This window comes from Bactrocera tryoni, chromosome 5, assembly GCF_016617805.1.
Source record: "Bactrocera tryoni isolate S06 chromosome 5, CSIRO_BtryS06_freeze2, whole genome shotgun sequence".
Lineage (NCBI taxonomy): Eukaryota > Metazoa > Arthropoda > Insecta > Diptera > Tephritidae > Bactrocera > Bactrocera tryoni.
In genome coordinates this window covers 32886773-32910900 of record NC_052503.1, presented here as the reverse complement: position 1 = coordinate 32910900, position 24128 = coordinate 32886773, and the positions used below count along the sequence as shown (strand labels likewise).

Sequence of the window (24128 nt, the reverse complement as noted above, 5' to 3'; positions counted from 1 at the left end):
GCTTTTCCTTCTGTTGGTTTTATGCTGTGGTTGCTTTCTCATACCTTTTCCTCTTTACCGTCATTTGCTGACAACTTTTCCAATTGGAATTTCGGTGCGGCTTATGCAAATTAAGTTTAATTTCCTCAAATTGCATTGAAATTGAAATTTGGAGTAAATGAAAGCGAAAAGTCGAAAGTGAAAAGTGTGGAAATACATAAGAATTCGCCGTCTTGATTTTATTTAAATTTATTTATTTTTTTCGTTTATTCTCTTTTGACTTACATTAACACATTTCCATACATATACATATATTTCATCTTCATTGTGTTGTGATTTATTTTGTTGCTATAGATACTTAATTCAATATTGTATCGTTCGCACTTAAGTCTTTAAGCATAGAAATTTGATACATTACGGTATACAATACAATACATTTAATTACAATATAATTTAAAATGACACTAACTAAACAATAATAATTTATACATTACTTATACAATAGTGTATGTATGTACATAATGCTAAGGCAGTAAATGTATTTTAATTAAGTGTTTCTTAGTAGATTTATGCATAATTAAGTTATTTCGTTTTTGTTTTTTTAATTTCGCACATACAAACGAATCGATGTGAAATAAGAGCGTGCGGTATACACGGCGTATGAGTAATAAATTTTATTTTGCTGCCCCAGTGCCATTATTAAACATGATAATGATAGCGATAGCTTTATAACTTACATAAATGCATACATTTTTAACTTCAGTTACGCGTATGTGTGTCTACGACATTACAAATACACTAAAGGCAATCAGCGAAGGGCAAACAAACAAGAGGCCACCACTGCGTATACGTAATATTTGATTTGAAATTTGATTTGGGTATTCAAGTAGCAAACGGCTGATTGCAAGACACGGCATTAAGGTGTTTGAGCAAAAATTATGCGTGCAAACAATTGCAACAAATTTAAATATACCAAAAAAATTAAAAAAAGAATAAATTAACATAAAAATAAATGAAATTCATATTTCAATTAAACACAACACAATATGGAAGCGAAAACAATTCAAAATAAAAATTAAAAAAGTATTTAAAAAAATTGAAAATATTGTATAAAATATTTTTAAAATTCTTAAAAAATCGTTTCGAAAAAAAGTTAAAAAAAGAGTTTAAAACCATTAAATATAAATAAAACTCATATTTAAATTAAGCACTACACAATATGGAAGCGAAAACAGTTTAAAACAAAAAACCTGAAATAAAAGAAAATAAAAAAAGTTTTAAAATATTTCTAAATTTTAAAAAAATTCAATAAGCAAACTTAAATTAAAAAAAAATGAATTTGAAAAATATTAAAAACGAAAGCATTCATATTTAAAAAAAAAATAAAACAGTTATAAAAAAAATTCAAAAAAAAATTTAAAAAATTGTATTAAAAAATTAAAGATCGTATTAAATATTTTAAAAAAAAAAAATCAAACATTTATTAAGAAATTAAAAAAATTATTTAAATATTTTTAAATTTAAAAAAATCAATTAACAATAAAGAAATTCAACAAAAATATAAACAAAAAAGAATTTAAATAATATTAAAAATAAATAAAACTCATATTTAAATTAAACGCTCCAAAATATGGAAGTGAAAACAATGACATTTATTTAAAAAAAAAAAATATTAAAATATTTTTAATATTAAAAAAGTGATTAAAAAAATTGAATTAAAAATCAAATTACAAAAGTTTGAAAATAAACCAAAATAAATTAATAGCTTCATATAGTAAATAAATGTAAAATATTTAAATAAAATAATATCCAAATTCAAATAAAACACTGCAGTTTACGATTTTTAGTTTCATAAAGTAAACAAGAAAAATTTTGAAAACATTGCTACATAATAAGCGCAATAGAAACTAAACTTTTGCAAATTTAAAAACGAATTTCAAAAATTTTTAAAAATTCAAAAATCAAATTTTGAGATTTTTTTTTAATTTAAAAATTAAATATTAAAAATTAAAATTTTTTTTACAAGAAAATTATCGCCACTGTTTGTTTTTCACCCTGCCATTAAGCGCACATTCTTTGGCCGCTTGTGTTTGCCACAAGTGCCCCTAATCACCACAATCGCCAAGAGTACCTCCGTTTATGAAATTATGTAAATTTTGCAATATAGTGCTTATGCGTGCGCATTTGCGGTGCCCCACACACCACCCACACACACACATACACATAAAAAAGTACGCTATTTCCTTAAGTTATTATGCTTAGCTCCGCTGCAAACATTTGACAACTTAGCAATTGTCGTTTGTTATTGTTTTTGTTGTCGTTCTTGTTTATTTATAACATTATTGGTTTGTGCTTCAGTCAATCAACGCCCACTGTTCATTAAATTGCCTGCACTTCACACACGAAATACGTTTCAAAACTACACGGCGAATCATTCCACTTCAGACCTTTGCCATCACGATTCCACAACTCCATGCAATTCTCCTCTTCACCATTCTCATAACGGAAATTATTCGGTTCGCCAGCATTCCAATTCGTAAATGTAATGGGCCGACCATTGGCCATCCAAAAGTAGTTGGCCTCATCGGCCAAGTCAGTGCCAGATGTCCAGAAGTGTTCGTGACCCAAACCTGCTGAGACGCGGCAATCAGCAGAACCAAAGTGATGTGTATATGTGTGTTTGTGTTGGCATATGGTAAAGAAAAAAGTGCATTAATATTGTATTTATGTAAATATATAATATTCTGAATAAATAATGCGAGTATATTGTGGCAAGCGGTAAATCATGTACGAGCGTGAAGTTAGTCTAACTTCTGGTGGCGCAAGCGCACCCAAAGGCACCTCAAGGCACCTTAAGGCTTAAAGCTGCGAATCAAATACCGCAAAACAGGGGGAGACACACCAAATGCGAGTGACCACAGCCGCCAGCCGCAGCGCCAACGGCCAGCTGTGGTCAACCTAGCGCCCCGCATAATTTAGGTTAGCACGAACGCTATGTGCTTAGCATGTGTGCTGGTAATGCTAGCGAAACTGACGTCCACGGCGAGCGTGACACACAATGGCTGCGCAGTAAGTAGTTGCTTTCACTCCAAATATACATATACATATGTATATGCAAATGTTTTTGTTGTTGTATAAAAGTACTACTTATTATATGTATTTGTTTGTGTGTTCACACATAAGTCATGCAAATACTCGCAAATCCATGAAACACCGGCGCAAGCATTGTGTTGCTCGTTGACTTACCCAGGCATGCCTCATGTAAACTGTGGCACGTTGCAAGTAGCAAAAGTAGAAATAGCAAAAAAGCGTGCAGAAATGCGAGAAAAATGAAATAATAATATTAAAATACAATATATTAGTTTTCAGTTTTCCGGGTATTATGTGAGGCTAAAGAGGTGCATTGACCATTGCCACCATCAAGGCGCGCAGGCGGCACAATAAAGCATAGCATAGCATGGTATGGCATGGCATAGAGTGCCATTCACTTGGTACCTTTCTGGCATTTAAACTTATGTAACATAATGCGGCCATCGCACGACATAGCCGCAGGCAACAAAAAAAAATGCAAGAAATAATCGGAAAATGCGCTGAATTCGCTTGGCAACATGAAAGTCTTAGTGAGTAATCTCATGCGCTTAGGAGCGCAAATAGTGCTTTTACAGCAAAAAAAAAAAAATCACAGCGAATTAGCGCAGTGAAGGTAAGCGCTGCGACTTTGCCACAATTTATTAACCACGTCTATTTAATTGTGAGTCTGGTATTTCTTTTGCATTGCCAACATATTTAATTGAAGATCATTTTTGCCGTTTTTATCGCAACTTACTTAAAATTCCTTACAGCCGCATGTATGTAAGTATTTATGCACAATTGTGCATTCCAGTTGCTTAATGCGCCTCTTATTGCTCTACTTTTGTATGGCATAAGTAATTAGCTATGTAATTGAGTATTTAATCACGTGTGATTGCTAAGCCGATTTGTTAATCTCGCATTTATATCAGCCAGCTGCTTGAAACACTTCTTTTTACCGCTTTGCCACAATTACCGGCCATTTTGGTTGCAGAGTTACTCACCAAAGTCGCGTATGTGTTTTTCCAGTCTGTCATTCTCTTCTTGTGATGCAATACTTGCTAAGTGCATGCCGTGATAGCGGCAATATTGTGATGCTTTGAACCAATTCGCCTGCAAAATATAATGGAAAATTTAGAAATATTAATAGGTTGCTAATAAGCAATGATTGTAAGTGTTAGGTTAATTAAAAATATTAAACAAAATTTTGAAACTAATATAATTACGCCTTGCCAGTACAAAAAGTATCAGCTTTAGCCATTAAGGCCATCAGCTTCATTATAATAATAATAATAATTTTGAACGTATATTTATTTTCTTTTTACTTTTGATTTGTTGTTGCCATTTTAACAACTTAAAGTTCAACTTCTAACGAATCCTTAAATCTATAATTTGAATTTAATTGCGGTTTGCACCTCAACCTAAGGTCTGTGTGCTCTCCTCTATATTACATACATTCTTAAAGACCCAGTACTCGGATTAATGTCAAGAACTTGTTAAGCACTCTTGAGGTGAAGCGATTCCTATCTATATATATAGATCTACCTATGGATCAAAGCGCCATAAAACGGAGTCTAAAGAGTGCTGCGAAATCGAGAATTAGTTATTCAGGAGTTTCCGAGCAACCGACAGTTTGCACAAGAGGGTATGTCTATGTTAGACAGAAGCTTTTTAAGCCTTCAGTTCCCAGTAACAAGTCTTTACAATTAATGATGTCTTGACAGCTATACATACATATATCCATACCACTTGGATGGTTGGTTATAGAAGTTAGGTTATCTCTTCTAAAAATACGCCACTAATTATATTTCGCTATGTAAGCTGACTTGGATAGTCTTTTGGAAAAAAAATAATAAGAGATCAAACACTCAAAAATCATATAGAGAAAATGATTTCTGATTACGAAATATTGGTTTTGCAAAACTGACTTGGAACGACCCTGCTCCGACAAACACGGAAAATTTCTCTTCAGTAAGGTTTGTCATTTCATCACAGAAAGATATACTATCAAGCAACGAGTCGAAATTATTAAAATTTACCAGCGAAATTCGGAGTCAGTGGCCTCAACTTTAATAGCGTTACGTCCAATTTATGGTTGTCATAAACGTCCTGTCAGATCAACAATTGAGTGTCTAGAGGAAAAATTTGAATCCACGGGCACAGTACAAAATGTTCGCGTGCCAATGAGACAAAAAAGGGCCCGTAGTGTCGAAAATATTGCTGCCGCTAGCGCATCAATTGAGGAGGACCCAAATCAGTCTCTCACACTTCGTTCTCAAGCGTTGGGCATCTCTGTGATTTCGTTGTGGCGAATTTTGCGAAAAGTTCTTGTTCTTGGCCTACATCCTTAAAATATCAAATTGACGCAAGAACTGAAGTCGCCTGACCACCAGAATCGTCGTATGTTCGTGAATTGGGCTGAGCAACAGCTTGAAAATGATCCGTATTTTCATCGAAAAATCATCTTCAGCGATGAGACTCATTTCTGGCTGAATGGCTTCGACAATAAGCAAAATATGCATTATTGGTCAGGCAGCAATCCGCACGTGCTCCATGGGTCACCAATGCATCCTTGTACAATATGTGGTTCCATCAGGACGGCACCACAAGCCACACAGCGAAAGTCGCAATTGATTTATTGAAAACCAAGTTTGGTTATTGTGTTGTCTCACGAAATGGCCGATTCATTTGGCCGCCTCGGTTGTGCGATTTGGTCTGTTTGGCTAAGGTTAAGGGAGATGGTGATCAACACAAAGTTCCCTTGCATCTGAACTCTTTTTTTTTATTCGTGACATTTCTTCCATTTGATCATGCTGAGTTACTTAATTTCGGCAAGTCTCTTGTATGCATTAGCAAGCAGCCCTATTAAGTGTGCATTCTAGTGCAGCAGCTCCCTTCAAAGCACAAGTGTTTATAATTATGTGTTTGCGTGTGTTTGAATTTGCTCGATTTAATGTCATATATGTGTGCGTGTCACATTGAATCAAGCATGTCAAATTTGTCTGGTTGCTCCTTGCAGACTTCCGTCACCTTTGCGTGAAGTAAATCTGCCATCGACATGTTGACATTTTTATTTCGTCGTCAGATGACAGTCTGATGGACAAACCAAATCGAAAAAGTTGTTTTATGTTTTTCTTTTGACGACAACATTGACGAAATGCAATGCTGCCGGCAGTTCGGTAGTCACAAATGTTTATCCGTCCACCTATTGAATATGCAGTGACGGATGTCTGACAGACACTTTCGAAAGCGGCTTAAATATTCATAAGAAAAAAATTAAGTATTTATAATAGACTGGTGGCAGTAAAATGGAGCGGCACTAACTAAGCAAATTGATTTTATTTATTGTTGTAGTTGTTGCTTTGAGTGTTGATTTTAATATAAATATTTAAAAGAGTTACATGTGTATTTGTTGATTTAGAAAAATAACATATTTTGGCTATTTAACTTAACACAGGTTTCAAAAAATTTATTGAAAAGAATATTTCAGTGTCTACCAAACTGTTTAAAGTAAAGTGTATAAATTATTAATATTATAGATGAAATAATTTTAGGTTGCAGATAAATAGGTTAAGTAATTTCTTTCTTTCTATTGTATAAGCCAATATTATGCCTTAGTTTAGAGTAAACTATATGAAAAAGTAACCGTCTTCGATTCACCACTTCTGTATTCGTAAAGTTTCAGCTCTGCGCTCATGTCATAAAATGTTCATCTTAAAACCATTAAAAAAATTCTCTTAGAAGTAAGCACGAGAAGGTAAAAGAATATCTGATAAAAGTGGTATAACTTCTTGCACTTTATAATAGTTCATATTTCTCTTTTCCAGTTTATTTAATTTATACCGGTTCGATTATACCAGCGGTTTATCACACTTTCTCTTCGGCATTTTATTTTATACCAGTTGTTCTTTCGATTCGTCACACTCACTATTCGGTATACCAGATGTGTTCGATTCGCCAATATCTCTTTTTGGCCAGTTTAATGTAACTTAGCGCAATTTAATTTTTTTATCTCATAAAAGTGGTATGATCTCTTGTAATTTAATTATACCAGTTTATTTAATTTATACCAGTTAATTGTTCAATTCAGCATGGCTTATGTTTGACTTCGACTTGTATACCAGTTTTGTGTTCGTTTCGTCAGACTTACTTTTCGGTCTTTTATTTTATACCAGATGTGTGCCCGATTTGCCAATATCTACTTTTGGACTATTTAATGTAACTTCGAGCAAATTTTATTTTTTTTTATCTCACACGAGTTTTATAATCTCTTGCAATTAAATTATACCAGTTTATTTAATTTATACCAGTTAATTATTCAATTCAGCATGGTTTATAATTGGTTTTTTTCTTGTATACCAGTTTTGCGTTCGATTCGTCACACTCACTTTTCGGTCCTTTAATTTTATACCAGATGTGTGTGTATTCGATTCGCCAATATCTCCTTTTGGCCAGTTTAATGTAACTTCGTTTAATTTTAGTATTTTTTTATCTCATAAAAGTGGTATAACCTCATGCAATTTAGTTATACCAGTTTATTGAATTTATGCCAGTTAAGTATTCGATTTAGCAAGCAATATTTTTCTCTCTTTATTTTATAGCAGTTTTGGATTCAACCTTTTATTTTATACCAGATGTGTGCTCGATTCACCAATATCTACTTTTGGCCTGTTTAATGTAACTTGGTTAGATTTTTAGTAAGTTTAAGTTATTTAGTAATCCAATTTCAAAAATTTTAGAAATATATTTTTTTTAAGTATTTGTGGAACTTCTAAAAACTGAAAATGCAAATTTTAAAAAAGAGACCGAATAATAGCATTTTAGTAATGAAATTTTTAGTTTAAATTAAAGCTAATGACTTTCGCGATTGTTTATTTATAATTATTCAATTTAAGTCCTCATTTATATGACTTTCTACGCAGTAGTTCGAATTTTTAATTAGTCTGCATTTGGTATGCCTGTGGGTCATAGCTGCAGTCAGGTACTATTTATTTGGGCCAATGAATTACCTAATGAATCATCGAACACTGATTTGGTGAAATTAATGCACTCGAAATTCATTTTTGCTAATTAAAACCAATCGAGCATATAAACATATATGCATACACAATATAAATATTTGAGTACATATGTTGACGCAGGCATGTACCCACAACACTACAAGTATAATTTATGCATAGTCACATAAATATGTATGCAGGCAAGTGTGTGTGTAAATGATTTCATTCAATTTAGTTAGCATTTAACCACAATTGCATGAATACTATTAGGCATCTTTGACAGCAACTGTTGCTGTCAATTGCTTTTGCCACACAGAAACTTAATATAATTTGGTTTCATGCGTTGGCCTGCCATTTATGCAACACATTTACTCAATCGGCATTTAAGTGAAGGCAGCTTCATGCCAACACTCTGTTCATATGCTATTCATATAATCAAGTAATAACCGAACTGAATATTTATTCCATTATACCAATGGTCAACGTGTCTTGTGAATTGCAAATGTTCTTTTCTCCTGAAATATGAATTTTCGAAGCTGCTGAAATGTAGCAATTTGGTATGCATGGGGAGCCGTGCATTCGTTGCCGATCTATTACAAGACAGTAGGTATGAAATGTTATTATGTTACTGCAAGCCAATATAACAAAAAATATGCTAATAGATTGATTGATTCGAATAAGCTTTAAGCAGTATGCGATTTGCATTAAAACAGTTTCTATTTAACTATTGGCTAGTCGAAAAAGTCTTTTCGTATTTTGTCAATAGATGTCGTTGCAGTCAGATATCTCCAGTGCTACCAATCAAATTGTGTCATACCATATAATGTTGGAAAGGTTTTAAGCTTTATATAACCAAAAAAAAATTAAATTGGGTTAAGTTGAAAAAAAGTTACAGCTGTTCAAAAATGAGTGAAAATAATGAAGAAATTCGCACAATTTTGAAATTTTTGTACAAAAAAAGGAAGAATGCCACCACTGGAATTTGTGAAGTTTACGGAGACGATGCTGTATCAGTATGTACAGCACAACAATGGTTCGCTTGCTTCCGTTCTGGAAATATCGAAATTTCGACTTACACTGACGAAAATTTTACACTGATGAAATAATGTCTCTAGCGGGAAAATGGCAAACAGTTGTCGACAAAAATAGTATATATATCCGAAACGAATAATAATATAAACGAAAAGACTTTTTCGGCTACCCAATAATATTGCTTCATATGATAAGATGCCAGAAATCGGCTATTAACGACTCTTACCTCCAACAAAGATTATGCTCAAAACTAAGCTTTTAATGTTACTATAAGGATAGTGAACTATATACAAGTATATGATCACTACTGCTTCTACTTGCCATATAACACAATATTAAATTCCTTATGATTATTTCACATTAAAATATATATTGACACCGCTATTGAAAACTTTAACATAACATAAAAAACCTTGCACAAATAATGCCTAGAAGGTGTGGCATCAATCGTCTAAGAATTGTTTAAATCACACCACAACCTTTCAAGCCCCCACATAGCAAATATGATGACATTATATATTTTTTATATGAAATACAAAATATCATATTCAAACCTTATAATATGCCAAAGGCATATATTTAACAAAAATTTTTTTTAAATTTTGTTAATGAAAAACGTTATTGCGACGTCATTTCCGGCAGCCTCTCGGAAAATAGTGCCTCTGCATTGACAGCAGAACTTCATATAGAATCATCAAAAGTAAAAGGAAGAAAGTACGAGTTGTAATTAAGACCACAAACTAGGTATTGGACAAAGGAAAAACACACACGTTTTCACAAGAAAATAAAAAAATTTAGCCAAAATTTCTGTATTTTTAATAGTTATAATTGAACAAGAAAAAAAATCATTCACTCAACACTTTGAAAATATAAATACTTATGTAAAGCTTCGATAAGAGCGGTTGAGTAGGTCGCGAGAAGTCCTGACAATCGACTTTGAAAACACTGTTTCGAGAAAAATACGTTAAATGTTTTAAGTGAATTCATAGCTGAAAAAAGTGGGCAACCGTTCTAGGCTGCATCCTAACCGTATTCTTGCATATTTTGAAAGAAATTAAGCCAATGCTTCTAAATTGCAATTAGTTATTCTCTATTTGCTTTTGCCTCTTTGCAGGTGTCTCGATCGTTTGGTTTATATTAGATTTTTTCACCCAAATTTACTCCAGAACAGATTTTGTACCATCTTAACCTAACCTCACTTACAAATTAAGTTAATACTGATTTCATAGAATACATTTTTCAATAACAAGATCTAAATGGATAATCTCAATTATGAAATAAATTTTTTATACTCTTGCAACATGCTATTACAGATTATAATAGTTTGTTTACCTAATGATAGTTTGTATCACCTCAAAACAATCGAGTTATATACATATAGGGTTATATACATACATATATATAAATGAACAGGGTGCTGAGAGGAATTGCAAGTATTTCTTGGCAAAACAGGGTTAATGAGCTCCTAGACGGGCGTAATCGACTACTGCCACGCCCACAAAACGGCGTTAAACACAATAAATCAATAATTAAATACGCCAGAGACATTGAATTGGACTCCCAAGATGGTAAGAGAAGGCTTTAAAAGCGGCTTAATTGGAACGAAATAGTAAATGCTTTTAATTATTAATAATTTGACTTCTTGAGAGTAGCTTAATTTAATAAAATTCAAAATTAAAGCAAAAATCAAAATACAGCTTGACGAAGAGTTCTAAGCAAGCATCTTGAATTTAGGAGTGTAGACAGCTATCTACATACATATGTACATATATTAACACACACATACGCAGAGAAATGTCTGGCTGAGTTTCCTGCCTTTTTCCATATTAACTAAAGCGAAAGTTAATAGCCTTAAACTAATTAATTAGGCCGCATTTCCAGCATCTGCTCGGTGTCATTTATCACTCGAGCGAGGTCTATACCATTGCTCCAACAGCACACATACATATACATTCAGCATACTATAAATGCGAGTATGCGTAGGGCATATTTACATAGTATGTGTATGTGAGTGAAGGTGTTTGACGGCAAGTAAGTTTAACTTGTTGCACAATCTAATTAGCACCAACTTAATGTTGATGGTACACTTATACACATGTATGGATGTGCTTATAGTGCACTATATGTGTGCATATGTAGATGATTGGATACATATACATATATAGTATGTGTGACGCATATTATATTAACACAGGTGAATCAGTCGTGTTAATATGCTTGCTTGAATGAAGAGCGTCAATTAATTCGATGCCTTCCTTACGTTCCGTTTCGTTGCGTTCCTTGCATGCCACAGTTTGACGCTTTGATGTTTTACAACTTTTTTTTGTTATTGCTTGCAACATTTTCTTACTCATGCCTTGGCAGCAGACGAGTATACGAGTATAAGCGACACTCAGACTCTTTTGTTTACGGGTTTCTTTATTAAGTAGTGAAAGTGTTGCAAATGGGTCGTCTACTAATTAGATGAACTGTCGATAAAAATTTTTATTGTTATTACTGGTACCCTGGGGATAAATTGCAGACAAATATATAAATGTGGATATACATATGAGTATATATGTATGTATGTTATACATAAACGGCGTCTATGACGTTATCAAATGTTTAATGATTTGCTCCTCCTATTTGCTAATTGTATAAAATTGTTATTCCTCAGGCCTCGTGAATATAAAGTTTTTCGTATCGTCAGCCAAAATGTGAAATAACGTAACATCACTTTTAATAAGTTTACAGGCGAAAAAGAAACGTTATAATAAAAAACTCATACCGAAACAAAGTTTGAGTTTTGGTTATGAAATGGTTATATATTGGTTATAATATGGGTATATATTGGTTATCATCCACTAATATTGAAAAAATGGAGTTTGGGTTATAAAATGGGTATATGTATATGGCTTATCATACCTCATACTAAAACAAAATTTGAATTTTGGTCATAAAATGAATATATAGTGGTTATTATATCTGCCAACGATTTTTTCTTTGGATAATACATTGTTTTTTATTTTAGGTGACGACATGTATTTTATAAAATATACACAAAATAAAAACTATAAGTACAACTAAGTTTTTTGAAACTTAAAAAATGGTGTTGCCACTTAATTGTGATTTAAATTATTTGCAAACATTTCATAACTAAGAAATTTGGAGCAGTATGTGGTTGAGGTGTCTCACAGTTTTCGAAAGATTCAGTTTTATTATATGATTTAATAGGGTTGCCATCCTTTTAATATATTTTACATTTTATTTATTTATTTTTTAAAAAATTACTCTTCAAAAAAAAAAGCATTCTAACTTACAAAAAAGGCTTTCAGGCTTGTAACTGGATATATGTAGGTTGCCTTTTATATCTTGAGATTTGTTGTATTGTGTCAACTCACAACTTTATCGTACAGTTTGACATATTTGACATTATACATACTTAGAATTTTTTGGCATACGAGCGATATTTGTGTTGTTTACAGTTACTTAAAATATTCATCTTGGTCCAAAAATGAAATTAAGTCGCGAAAAATTTCGCGGGATTATTTTTCACAACTTTTGACATAGATTAACTCAGCAATATTGTATCGATGAACTTAATTCAATTGTTGGAGATGAAGCACCATCAAAGTCCAATGTTTATCGCTGGTTTTGTGAATTCATTCGAGATCGCATATCACTCCAAAAAGGAATTTCGTCCAAGTCGTCCAAAATAGACCAGCCTGTAAAATAATTTGTTCACAATTTGTCAATCGCGCAAAAAAGCCTCGTGTCCAATGGCCGAAAGAAATGTTACAAAATTCGAAAGCAGTGCTTCGAAACACGTCTATGACATCATGATAAGGGATGAATCATGGATTTATGCATATGAGCTCGAAAGTAAATAATAATCGACTTTATGGGTGTTTCCATATGAGCAGAATCCAACAAAAGTTGTTTGCACACGAAACACTTTCAATAAAATGGTTATCTGTTTCATGGAAAAGCAAGACATATTGCAAACATATCACTAGAACAAGTCAGAACAGTAACAGTAAAGTAAAGAAATTTGGAAACTCAATCGCTGAAGACGTATCACTCCTCACTATGATAATATGAGCGCTCGCAAATCGACTGAAACGACTACGCACTCAAAACATTGATTGAATGAGTAATGACATCGAATGACTGAAAGTAAACTAAGAGGTCAACGTTTTTCGACACCTGAAGAGAGCGTAGCTGCGTTCAAAAAGCATGTTTTGGTGATACCTCAATCAGAGTGCCAAAAGTGCTCCGAAAATTGTTTTAAACGCATTCAAAAGTGTATAGGTCTAAATGGAGAACTTTTTGAAAAACAATAAAGCAATTTTTTTTGTTTTTGTTCTCTAATCACGAATTGTTGAAGGGAACCCTAGTATAGCCTTAATATACCTTACTTAATGAAACAAAATTTCCCACATGTACCTGCTTTCTTCGATGGTCGAGCTCTTCTCTTATAACAAAAGCTTTTTGATTCTAAACGATAAATGAAAAATACAACATCGACGGTTTTTCGAAATTCGAAAATTTTCTAAAGTTATTGCTATTTAATTTGCATGCTTTTGGAAAATATTTATTTTCTCTTAACATACCCAAACGATTACGTTTATACTCAGTACAAACATGTTTCTTAAGCAAATTCAGTTAAAGTCAGCTTCTCAATTGGTGACCATAGGCAGGAGATTCTTAGTGTTAATGGAAACACGTAGAATCTACTAGGCGAGCCAAAGCCGATCGCTACAGGTCTTCATATATATTTATGTATGCTTTTAGGTGCAAATAAATTTAAATTTGCTTAAAATCAGTATTCAAAATATGGATATTATAATTCACTAAGACTCTATAAAGTTGCAAATTCGATGTTAAAACAAAAAAAAATTAAACAAGAATTCTGAAAAGTTGCTTTGCCCTTGCATTTTTCATTGTAATCAATCATAATCAAATATTTGTTTACGCCGTCAAAAAAGTGAACAAATTTTGCATTTATATTTATTGTTATATCACGCCTTGACACGCGGATCGTTAATTTATTGGTTTTAGCAGCGAAGAAATAACTCTAAAAAAGAAAACTGATCTGCAAGCACTTAAATGCAGCAGATATAAATATGTATGATTTAGTGTTTAATTGATTTCAACAGTCGCAACTGCTTATTTTCTACTCATTTTACGATCACTTATGGGCGCTTGACTTAATGCCAGTTGGCGGTTGACTTAACTGTCACAATATTAAATGTTGTTTGCGAAAGCGTCAATACTTCGTTGTTTCTAATAAAATATATGCATTTTTCATGCAAAATAGATAGAGCAAATAATTGTCACACAAATCTTCGGTTCAATTTGCAACGCCTTAATGCGACATTGACTTAAGCAACACGCGCCTCTTAATATCAGTCACTTGGCTAACTAATTACTTATTTAAGCAAACTTTAAGTAGCGACTAAATTGCAATTTGTCACTGTACAAAAGATGCATTAGACGCATATTAAATCGAGTTCAAGTTCAAACACAAAAAAATAACAACTAAACATTAAATAAATTAATATATAGATTATAAACTGGTCACAATCACTTCTTTTCGTATATAATTATGCTTAAATTAGGTGAACTCAACTGACAGTGAGTGACAAAATTAATGCGTGCGTTTTACAAAGCAATTAATCAATATTAAAGTCGACTTATGCATAGACATATGAGCGTAAGTAGCTACCCAGATACGCATATGTATGTACATATATCCAAGCAAAACATAAAATTATGTAAAAATCAAAATATCGTATAGATATATGTATGTATAGTTTATGACTTGTAGTTGGTTGATTAGCGTGCTCTTCAAAGTTTAAAAACTCGCACCGTACTAACGCCAGAGGCGATATTTGAGGCGATATTTGAGGCGATATTTTAACACATTGTCGTGGGACTTCGTCCGACCTTTTACGAGTATCACGATTTAGCACAGTTTTGAAACCACTTGTTATACGTGACGAATCTGCTTATGCCAGTTATGCCCTTGGTGAATAGTCATTTTGGGTTTGAAATATGTTCAAGTCTTATAACTAACATCTGAAATAAGAACCCGCCAAAAAATTTAAGATATTTTCCTCATTATAATGTATATTAATACGAGTATAACGCTATGTCAGCGACTGTTCAAGGATAGTCCCAGTTTTGAGCATGCTCTCCAAGGAACTAATGACTTTTCTTTTTTAGCTGTCAGACCGCATCAAAATTTCTTTAATCCGTATATGGAATATTTTTTCTAATTATGCCTCATGTTAGTCAAATTTGCTTAGATAGTGGACAGCTAGATATGAAGTTCCATCTGTTTTGAGCTAAGTCTTCATACTTGAATTGAATATATAGATTTTAGGTAATTCTCTGAAACTCTACTCAAGTTGAAAATGACATAAATTCTCCCAAATTTTTTTTTAAATTTCAACAAACTTTAATTACTGATTAATGACGTCAAATCCTTTAGCATTTCCTACAAGAAAAGATTTCAATAGGAAACTCTGCAGCATTTCCTATAGGTAAATACTCCCCAAACAATATAGTATTCTCCACCTTTATAAATTACATTGAAAACGTGCCCAAAACCTCGATTGTTTCATTAATAAAATTTTTAATCAAAAAAAATATATAAATAATATTAATTAATATAAATAAGAAATTCCTAATCGATAGAAACATCAAAAGTTTTAAAATTAAAAGACATAATTATTTGTAGCCTGCGCCACTGTCGATGACTTGTCATAAAAACGAGTTGTAAGGAATGTTGAAATACGATATTTGCTATTAATTCGTTTTTAATAGTCATGAATATTTTATATGCTAAACTTATGAGAATATCTAAGCTATGCTCATGTGTATTCTGTATAATAAGTGCTGGCTTTTAAATTTTGAATACTAAAAGACAACCATGAGCATTTGAAATAATACAAAAAAAAATGTTAGGATAACTCAATAAGAGATAAAGATTGATCTCTTTACAATTTAGTTAACTGATTTTTAATGATTTATGGAATTAAAGTACTATGAGTTAACTATTGTATTTATTTATAAACTGAAAATCTGGAATAAACTTTATTTTTTTCTCCATCCATAAGAGAGATGTCACAGGGTGACACAACATAAATTATGTGAATCATTTCGAAAAATTGACAAAAAATTTGATAGATCATCCGGAATCCTAAAGGTGACACATGTCCTATAGCTGACACATAGAAGCCAAAAGTTTTACAAGCTATTTGAGTATATGTAATACTCATAGCATAGATAGATAAAAAAGAATTGAGGTTTTGCACTGCGACCTATGGCCTTTCTCCTGTATCACATATGGTCACGAAGATCCATAAAGGTAATATAGCATAAACGAAATAATATAACTCAGTTACAGTTGGAAAATTATTTAAAAATCTACTACTTAATCGCAATCACCTTATATCTTATCCTTAAATGTACCTATATAGTTCATATTTTATTCAGTATTTTCGATAAGTAATATGTACAGCGTAATAAATTATGCGGAAAGGTCTAATGGTTAAATAACTAAAATATTTGTGGTTAAATTCCTTTATTAATTAATATTTAAAGCAAGCTAAGTAAAAAATAAAATCCAACTTTAAAAAAAGGATAGATAATACCTACGAAGCTACGAGCTACAAAGCTATGGTTAGTGTCCATATAGACTTCAGGTCTGAAAATAGGAAAAAGTCAGTGGGCAGATCTCAAGAATAATTGCATTGCTTCCATCAATATCATTAATTCGTCACTCGGTGATTTATCTCACTGAGGCAGGGCTGAGAGCTTCCACATAACCAAATATTCATGATTTATATGCCTAACACGATGTTGTGATATCTTTAGAGTGACATCTATTTGGATCAATTAGATCATATGACATACCGTTTTGACCCCAATATACTTGTGTCACCGTTGTCGGCCTATAATTCTGTCTTATTTTTACAAATATCTTCGCGCAAACGACGCATAACATTCAATTAGTATTCCTTCTTGATAGTTTGACCAGTCGGAAGGAATTCGGAATGCACTAAACCTAGATAATCAAAGAAAACTAGCAAACTTAAGATAATTTTCACCTGCTTTGACGTGGGTTTTTCGGTTTCGGCTCACCTTTACCACTATATTCCGGTAACCGATTGATCGTCTGTTTTCGCTTCATAAGCACAGATCAAAGACTCGCCGCTATTAAGAAAAAATTCGTTTCATGACGTTAAGCGACGCTGTTTTTCGAATCGAAAACATTTAGTGATTTTGGAAGCAGTCATGTTTTCAATTTTCTTAGGGTCAAATGATCTTTCAAAATAGCTTTTACTGATCCTTCCGATATTCCAACGATGTCAGTAAGATCTCTGACTGTTAATCGTCGATTCTCTAGAATCAATTAATTGATGTAATTGATGTGTTGAGCATCAGTTGGTGTTTATGGCCGTTCTGGACGAGATTCGTCGTCAACGCGTTCCCGACCCTCTTTGAATAATTTGTACAAATCAAAAACACTTGCTCTTGACAAAAAAATACCAGCAAAGGCCTTTTCCAACATTCTGAACGTTTCGGCACCAGAAATTTGATTACGCACACAAAATTTACTGGAATTTCTTTGTTGAATAATTTCTCTTATCGTAAAAATGGACGAATGCACTTTATGTATTTCAGAAAGACAAGCTAATACTAAACACTAATAATTATTTTGAAGTGACATTCGGCACTGATGGCACTAATAGTCATACCAACCTAGAAAAAAATATTACGACTAAGGGGTTTTGACACAAAATTTAAATCAAAAAGTCTTACTATTCTTTGCCCATAGCAGTACTTGTCTTATGTTTAAATTCAGAATTTTCTGGTAGGTGTATAATTTAATTTATTGAATACTTTTATTTTCACTCAAAAAACCTTTTTTCTATAAAATAATTAGAAGAATGTAAAACCAGTTTCTCCAAAAGATATCTAAAATTTCTAGTAGAAGAACTAATTTAATTTCAAACTCGGGTTTTAAACTTGTATTCTGTTTTTTTTTTAGCAATTTTTTATGATGCAACTATAAATCTTTCTTTTAAGCTCATTGTACATTGGTTACTCAAGTTTTGGTTTTTTTTTTGGAAAATAATAAAATAACTAGATTTTCGTGATTTTTAAACAAGAAGTAATAAATTTGTTTTAACACAAATCGGACACACTTGCATTGTATCTGTATTTAATTTTAATTGCTTCTTGTTTTATTTAGCTTGTGCTTATATAATGTATTGTGTGGTTGAATTAATTTTACGCTTAGTGTTGGTGAATTGCAATCCAGCGGAAGTGCCAAAATCGAAGTTAGCTTTTGTTATGTGTTTATTATATGTACATAAATACAATATACAAAATATGCAAATATTTTTAAGCAGTGTTTTCAAGATGCTTTTTTATCCTCTAACCGTTTGAGAGGTTTAGAGGTGGCTTTACACTTTTAGGAACCTTCGTTTGTCAGAACACCACTAATAGGTGAGTAAATTGGATGCAGTATATCAATAGTCTATATCGATTAAATGATATTGAGTTGTTCTACCTTGTTACTAGGTTGTTCAATAGTTTTCTCTTTCGATAAGAGTGTATTTTTGGAACGTGTAGCACAAAAAGAAATTCACGAACGAATGTAAAAAGTGTTTAATGATTGTTCAACTACAATTAGAACAGTAGAAAAATGGGTTGCTGAACTTACACGTGATCGTATAAGCCTTGAAGACGATCCATGTGAAGGACGTCCAAGAAGCGTATCAACACCAGAAATCAATCAAATCAGCCAATATACAGGATATGGTTTGGGAAAATGGTCGATTGACTGAGAGAGATTTAGTAGATGCTCTACACATCTCATTAGGCAGTGTGAGCCATATTTTAAGTTTAATTTTGGGTTTTGCCGGATTCGCTAACAATAAAACAAAAACACATTCGAATGGGACATTCGCAGAAACATTTGGAGCGTTTTAAAAAGGATAAAGTAGAGTTTGTGGATCGATTCATCATTATGGATGAGACTTGGGTCTATCACCATGATCCTAAATCAAAACAAGAGGCTAAAGAGTAATGTGAACCTGGTTGTTCGGCTTCGATACGAGTTCGTGTCCAGATATCGGTTAAGAAGGTTATGACATCAGTTGTTTGGGATGCGAGAGGATTTATGTTTGTGGATTACTTGCAAACTGGTTAAACAATTAATTTTGAATATTATTGCAATCTTTTGGACCAGTTAAAGGAAAAAATTCATAAAAAAGACCTGGTGTGCAGAAGATAAAAATCCTTTTTCATCAGGACAATTCACCGTGTCACAAGAGCATTTTGACAATGGCTAAAATCCATGAATTTAATTTCGTATTTTTGGAGCATCCAACGTATACACCAAATTTGGCCCCCAGCGACTTCCATTAGTTTCCAGAACTCAAAAAATTTATGCGTGGCAAGCGCTTTTCATCAAATGAAGAGGTCATAATGGCTGTTGAGGCGTATTTTGCAGACCTTCCGGATTCACACTTCAGGGATGGGAACCACAGATTGGAACATCATGAGAGCAAGGGTATTAATGTTCAGGGAGATTGTACTGAATAATAAAGTGTATTTTGAATCATAAAATTGTATTTTTCTTATCAAGCGACAAAACTTATTAAACAAACTGGTAAGTTAGAACCAAAAACTAACCATAAAGTTGGCGAAAACTGGGTTAACGCTAACTAGTTATGCGAAGCCAATAATAAAATTATGCTCTATAAATAATTGTAATATCTGCCCTCTCAGCGCCACAGGTTTTCACTAACTACCTATAGCACACTATAGTAAAAACATGAATCACTATAAAAAAGCGTCCCATTTATTTGCTGCCTTAAATACTTACTAATTTTATTGCTATTAAATCATGAGCGCTTAAGCACCAAAGTAAGCTGTATTTATTTGAGATGTACTTAAAGTCGCTTTACATATTTACATCGCCCACATTTCTGTTTGATGGCTCATAAAGAGCCAACTGCATTGCCCGCAGCGCCTATGATTTTGCACAGCTTCGCACAGATCGCCACAAAAGAAGCAACAAATGTGCTATTCTAAAATTTATTTAGCCTTTGCATTAGCTACAATGCTCCAAGCACTAGCATATGTACGGCAATAACCGTTAGTCTGTCTGAGCGTCTCTCATGAAAAATATAGTTTAAATGTCAGACTACAAAATTTTATTGCAAAATTCCCATGGCTTTATTATTATTTCAGTGCAATACTTGGCAGCTGTAAAATGCAAAAATCAGAAGGAAAATGCACAAGCGAAACGAAAAAATGCCGTTGACAGATTTTCAACACACGTGCAATGTTACAAGCTACGTACAAGTTTAGCTGGGGAGCTGGAGAAGAGACGTGCTTAAGCGCAGGCACAGTTTGCACGACCTTATACAAGTATATATATATATGAGTACATATGTACATATGAGCACGTATGTTGAAGCAGTTAAATGGCAGAACACTTACATATGCAATTTATACTACTCGTATATTGATACAAAAAATTCAACAGAACCGGAAACTGGCTTACCTTGAAGAAGATGCCGAGGTAGTAACGCTTCTCGCCCAGTTTGAGCAACGGCATTGTCCATTTGTTATTGTATTGAGACTCGTCCACACAGTTCGGACAATCTGTGACGGCAGCAACAACAGCAACAGTAGCAGCAGCAGTAACGTCAGCAACAGTAGTGATCCACCAAATTAAGTCACACCAATACACCAGCAAATAGTGATGTGTGAATCGGCGCGCAAGTGGGCAAACCACAAAGGCAATGCAAATAGAGAAGAGAAGAGAGAAGAGAAGATTAATTAATTACAATGGTTTTTAAAGCAGAACTGGACAGCTGGTTATACAATAAAATAAAATGCCGAAGCAGATGATAAATAAGAAGAAGATGGAGTATAATAATAATAACAAGATGAAGAAGACAAAGAGAAACTCACCAAAAGGGTGTTAAATTTAATTGCAATGGCGCTTTAACGATCTTACATTCATACATACAAATTAATTTAATTGATTTTATGACGCTGAACTTAATACATATGCATTTAGTTTTAAAGGTCGTATTTTTAGGCATTTTGTGATCGCAGTACAGGCCGGCAGCGAGATCACGCGCAAATTACAATTTATAGGCGGTTGCAAGAATATGTTTGGTTTGAGTGTGTATGGTTGCAGTATTCCGCAAATAACTTGATAATTTTGTTTAAACCCAATTTTTGATGAAAAAAAGTATAAAACTTCAACTTTGGTTGCACCGAATAACCCATCAGATTACTTACAAGCACTTGATTTTGATTGGTTAGTTTGAATGGCAGTTATATGCTATAGTGACGCGACCTGAACGATTTTTTGGAGATTGCAGCGCTGCTTTGAACAATAATCCATGCAAAATTTGGCGAAAATATCTCGTCAAATGAAAAAGGTTACCATACAGGGACTTGATTCCGAATTTGAGTTTGTATGGCAGCTGTATGATATAGTGGTCCAATATCAGCTTCATGAGGAGAAAAGTTCATGAGCAACATTTAAAATCGATTGTTATAGCAACAAATGAGGGACTAATAACTATAGACAGACGGACTTAGCTCATCGTGTTCAACATTTGTATATAAATACATATATATTTTATAAAGTCTACGATGTTCCTTCTGGGTGTTACAAGTTAGGTAGTTTGGGAGAGTGGCTATCTGACAACGCATCTAAGCCTATAGAGGTTAATTGTGATACCAACGGTTGTTATTGTCTTCTTTCTAAGCCACCCCGTGCTTTTAATGATGTTCATCAGTACAAAAAATGTTATCTGTGCAACATCTGTCATTCGTATAAGTAATGGATGGTTTATAGTTTGTTCTTCTTATACCTCTTGACAGCTTTTACAATAGTCATTATATGACGTTCCTAGTCTGCTGCCATATCAGCCAATTAGATAATGACATGTTACAAACTTCGTCTCAAATTTAATATACCCTGTTCAGTATATAAAAAGAAAGAATGTTGTGGGTTATATATTACATATTTAAGAATTTCTCTCACTTTTATTGCTATAAGGTGCTTTGTATCCTTTGCAAATTTATGTATGATAAAGATTTTTATATAGTGAGCAGATATCGTTCAGATTTAAGCCAGATATTTAGTTCGAGAAAATAAATTTTCAATCTAATTTTAAATCATGTTTTTGGATAGGATACGATTGCAGATTTCATGGAATATTATGTCATAATTTCTGAGAGGAAGTAAAGCTATATAATATCATATACTTAGGAGTAATGACTAAGTTGCTTCAAACTTACACTTGCGAAAGTGAGATGCTCAAACAAACGATGAGCGCTGGTAGTGCAACCCTATGCTAATATGATAGATTTCAGATGAATATGTTTTTGGCATGAGAGCAGAAGCGGACAGAGAAATAGCGAATCGAAGACAGCTATTACTTCCACTCACAATCTCCATGATAACTTCGGCAGTATGGAAGGGCTGTAAGTGTGAATTTTGACAAATTTATTGAATATTTATAACTAATTGCTTTTAAATTTAATCCAGATATAAGCAGTTGAACTTTCATGATGATACTTATGACAAAATCAATCAGAGAAATAGAGATAGCCAACTCTCTCTGGAGAGTGCCGATATTGATAACGACAAGATTTAAATTTCTCCAAATCATCATGCTCCATCCTCATGATTTTCACATCTTTCTTTCTTTTTCTGGAAAACACATCACAATAAGATGAATTGTGGAGGCTCCAGGTTAGGAAATCATTAACATTTATGTTATTTCCTTTATAATAACAGACAGTTCACGCGTAAATCGTGTCAAGTTTTCATGTTATTTTTGTTCAGTATTGTTTGGTATTACATCATGGAAAGACTGAAGCCTGAACAACGTTTAGAAATCGTTCAACTTAATTATGAAAATTCACATTCTGTAAAGAATGTGTTGTGGGCTTCGCTCAACTTATGTTCAATATAATCGGCCTATTGAGCGTACTGTTAGCAACACCGATCTTGGAACCCAGCATTTACTATTGGATAATATTCGACCGAATAGACCACGTTCAGTACGCAGTGAAGAAAATATAGCAATCATAACTGAGAGCGCATTTTGATTGAAATCTTAAATTGATAGCGCACAAAATACTGCTTATGCAAAAACTGAAGTCATTCCACCTTCCCAAGCGACATCGCTTCGCTCTATGGGCTCATAAAGGTATCAAGAAGATCCGACGTTTTCGAGTCAAATTTTGTTCAGAGATGACGCCCATTTCTGGCTTAATAGGTATTTAAAAAAGCAAATACGCCGCATTTGGGGCGAAGAGCAACCTGAAGAGATACCAGAGCTGCCATTTCATCCAGAAAAAACAACGGTGTAAAGTGGTTTCTGAGCCGGTGGAATTACCGGTCCATATTTCTGCAAAAATGATGCCGGTAAGAACGTAACCGTCATTGCCGACGGTTATCGCTCAATAATAACCGACTATTTAATGCCTGAAATTGAAGCTTGTGATCTCGGGGACATTTGGTTTCAACAGAGCGGCGCTATTTCTCATACATCGCATCAATAAATGGATTAATTGAAATAAGATTTCGGTGAGCAGATAGTTTTACGTTTTGCGAAGTTCGATTGACATCGTTAGACTTTTTCCTGTGGAGATATATAAAGTCTAAAGTCTATGCAGACAATCCCACTTCGATTTAGGTCTTAGATTAAAGCAGCACGCGTGTCATTCGCCAGTTACCTGTCAAAATGCTCGAACAAATCATTGCAAATTGGACTTTACGGATGGATCATTTGAAACATAGCCGCAGCTAACATTTAAAAGAGATACTATTCAAAAAATTAATGCCAAATAATATTCTTTCGAATGATAATAAATTGTCCTAATTTAGTTTGAAATTTCTGTGGTTTTTTTCTTAAAAAACATAGCAGCCTCGAAATTGATCGCGCTTTATAATTCATATGCAATTTTCTGAGGTTTAAAATAAAATGGCATCTATATAATTGTTTGACC

General features: G+C 33.1%; 1 protein-coding gene across 2 annotated transcripts in view; it reads right to left on the bottom strand.

The window, feature by feature from the left end:
* Window positions 1–2228: 2228 nt before the first annotated feature.
* Window positions 2229–24128, bottom strand: part of LOC120778160 — an 82637-nt gene continuing 60737 nt past the window's right edge. Inside the window, exons 3-5 of one of the 2 annotated variants that reach the window (XM_040109886.1) lie at window positions 20650–20750; window positions 4053–4161; window positions 2229–2612 (exon numbers count right to left, since the gene is read on the bottom strand). In XM_040109886.1, the coding sequence (XP_039965820.1) occupies window positions 2359–2612; window positions 4053–4161; window positions 20650–20750 (464 nt within the window). In that variant the 3' untranslated portion in view covers window positions 2229–2358. The remainder of the gene's footprint in view (window positions 2613–4052; window positions 4162–20649; window positions 20751–24128) is intronic. The other variant, XM_040109887.1, reaches the window with a different exon arrangement.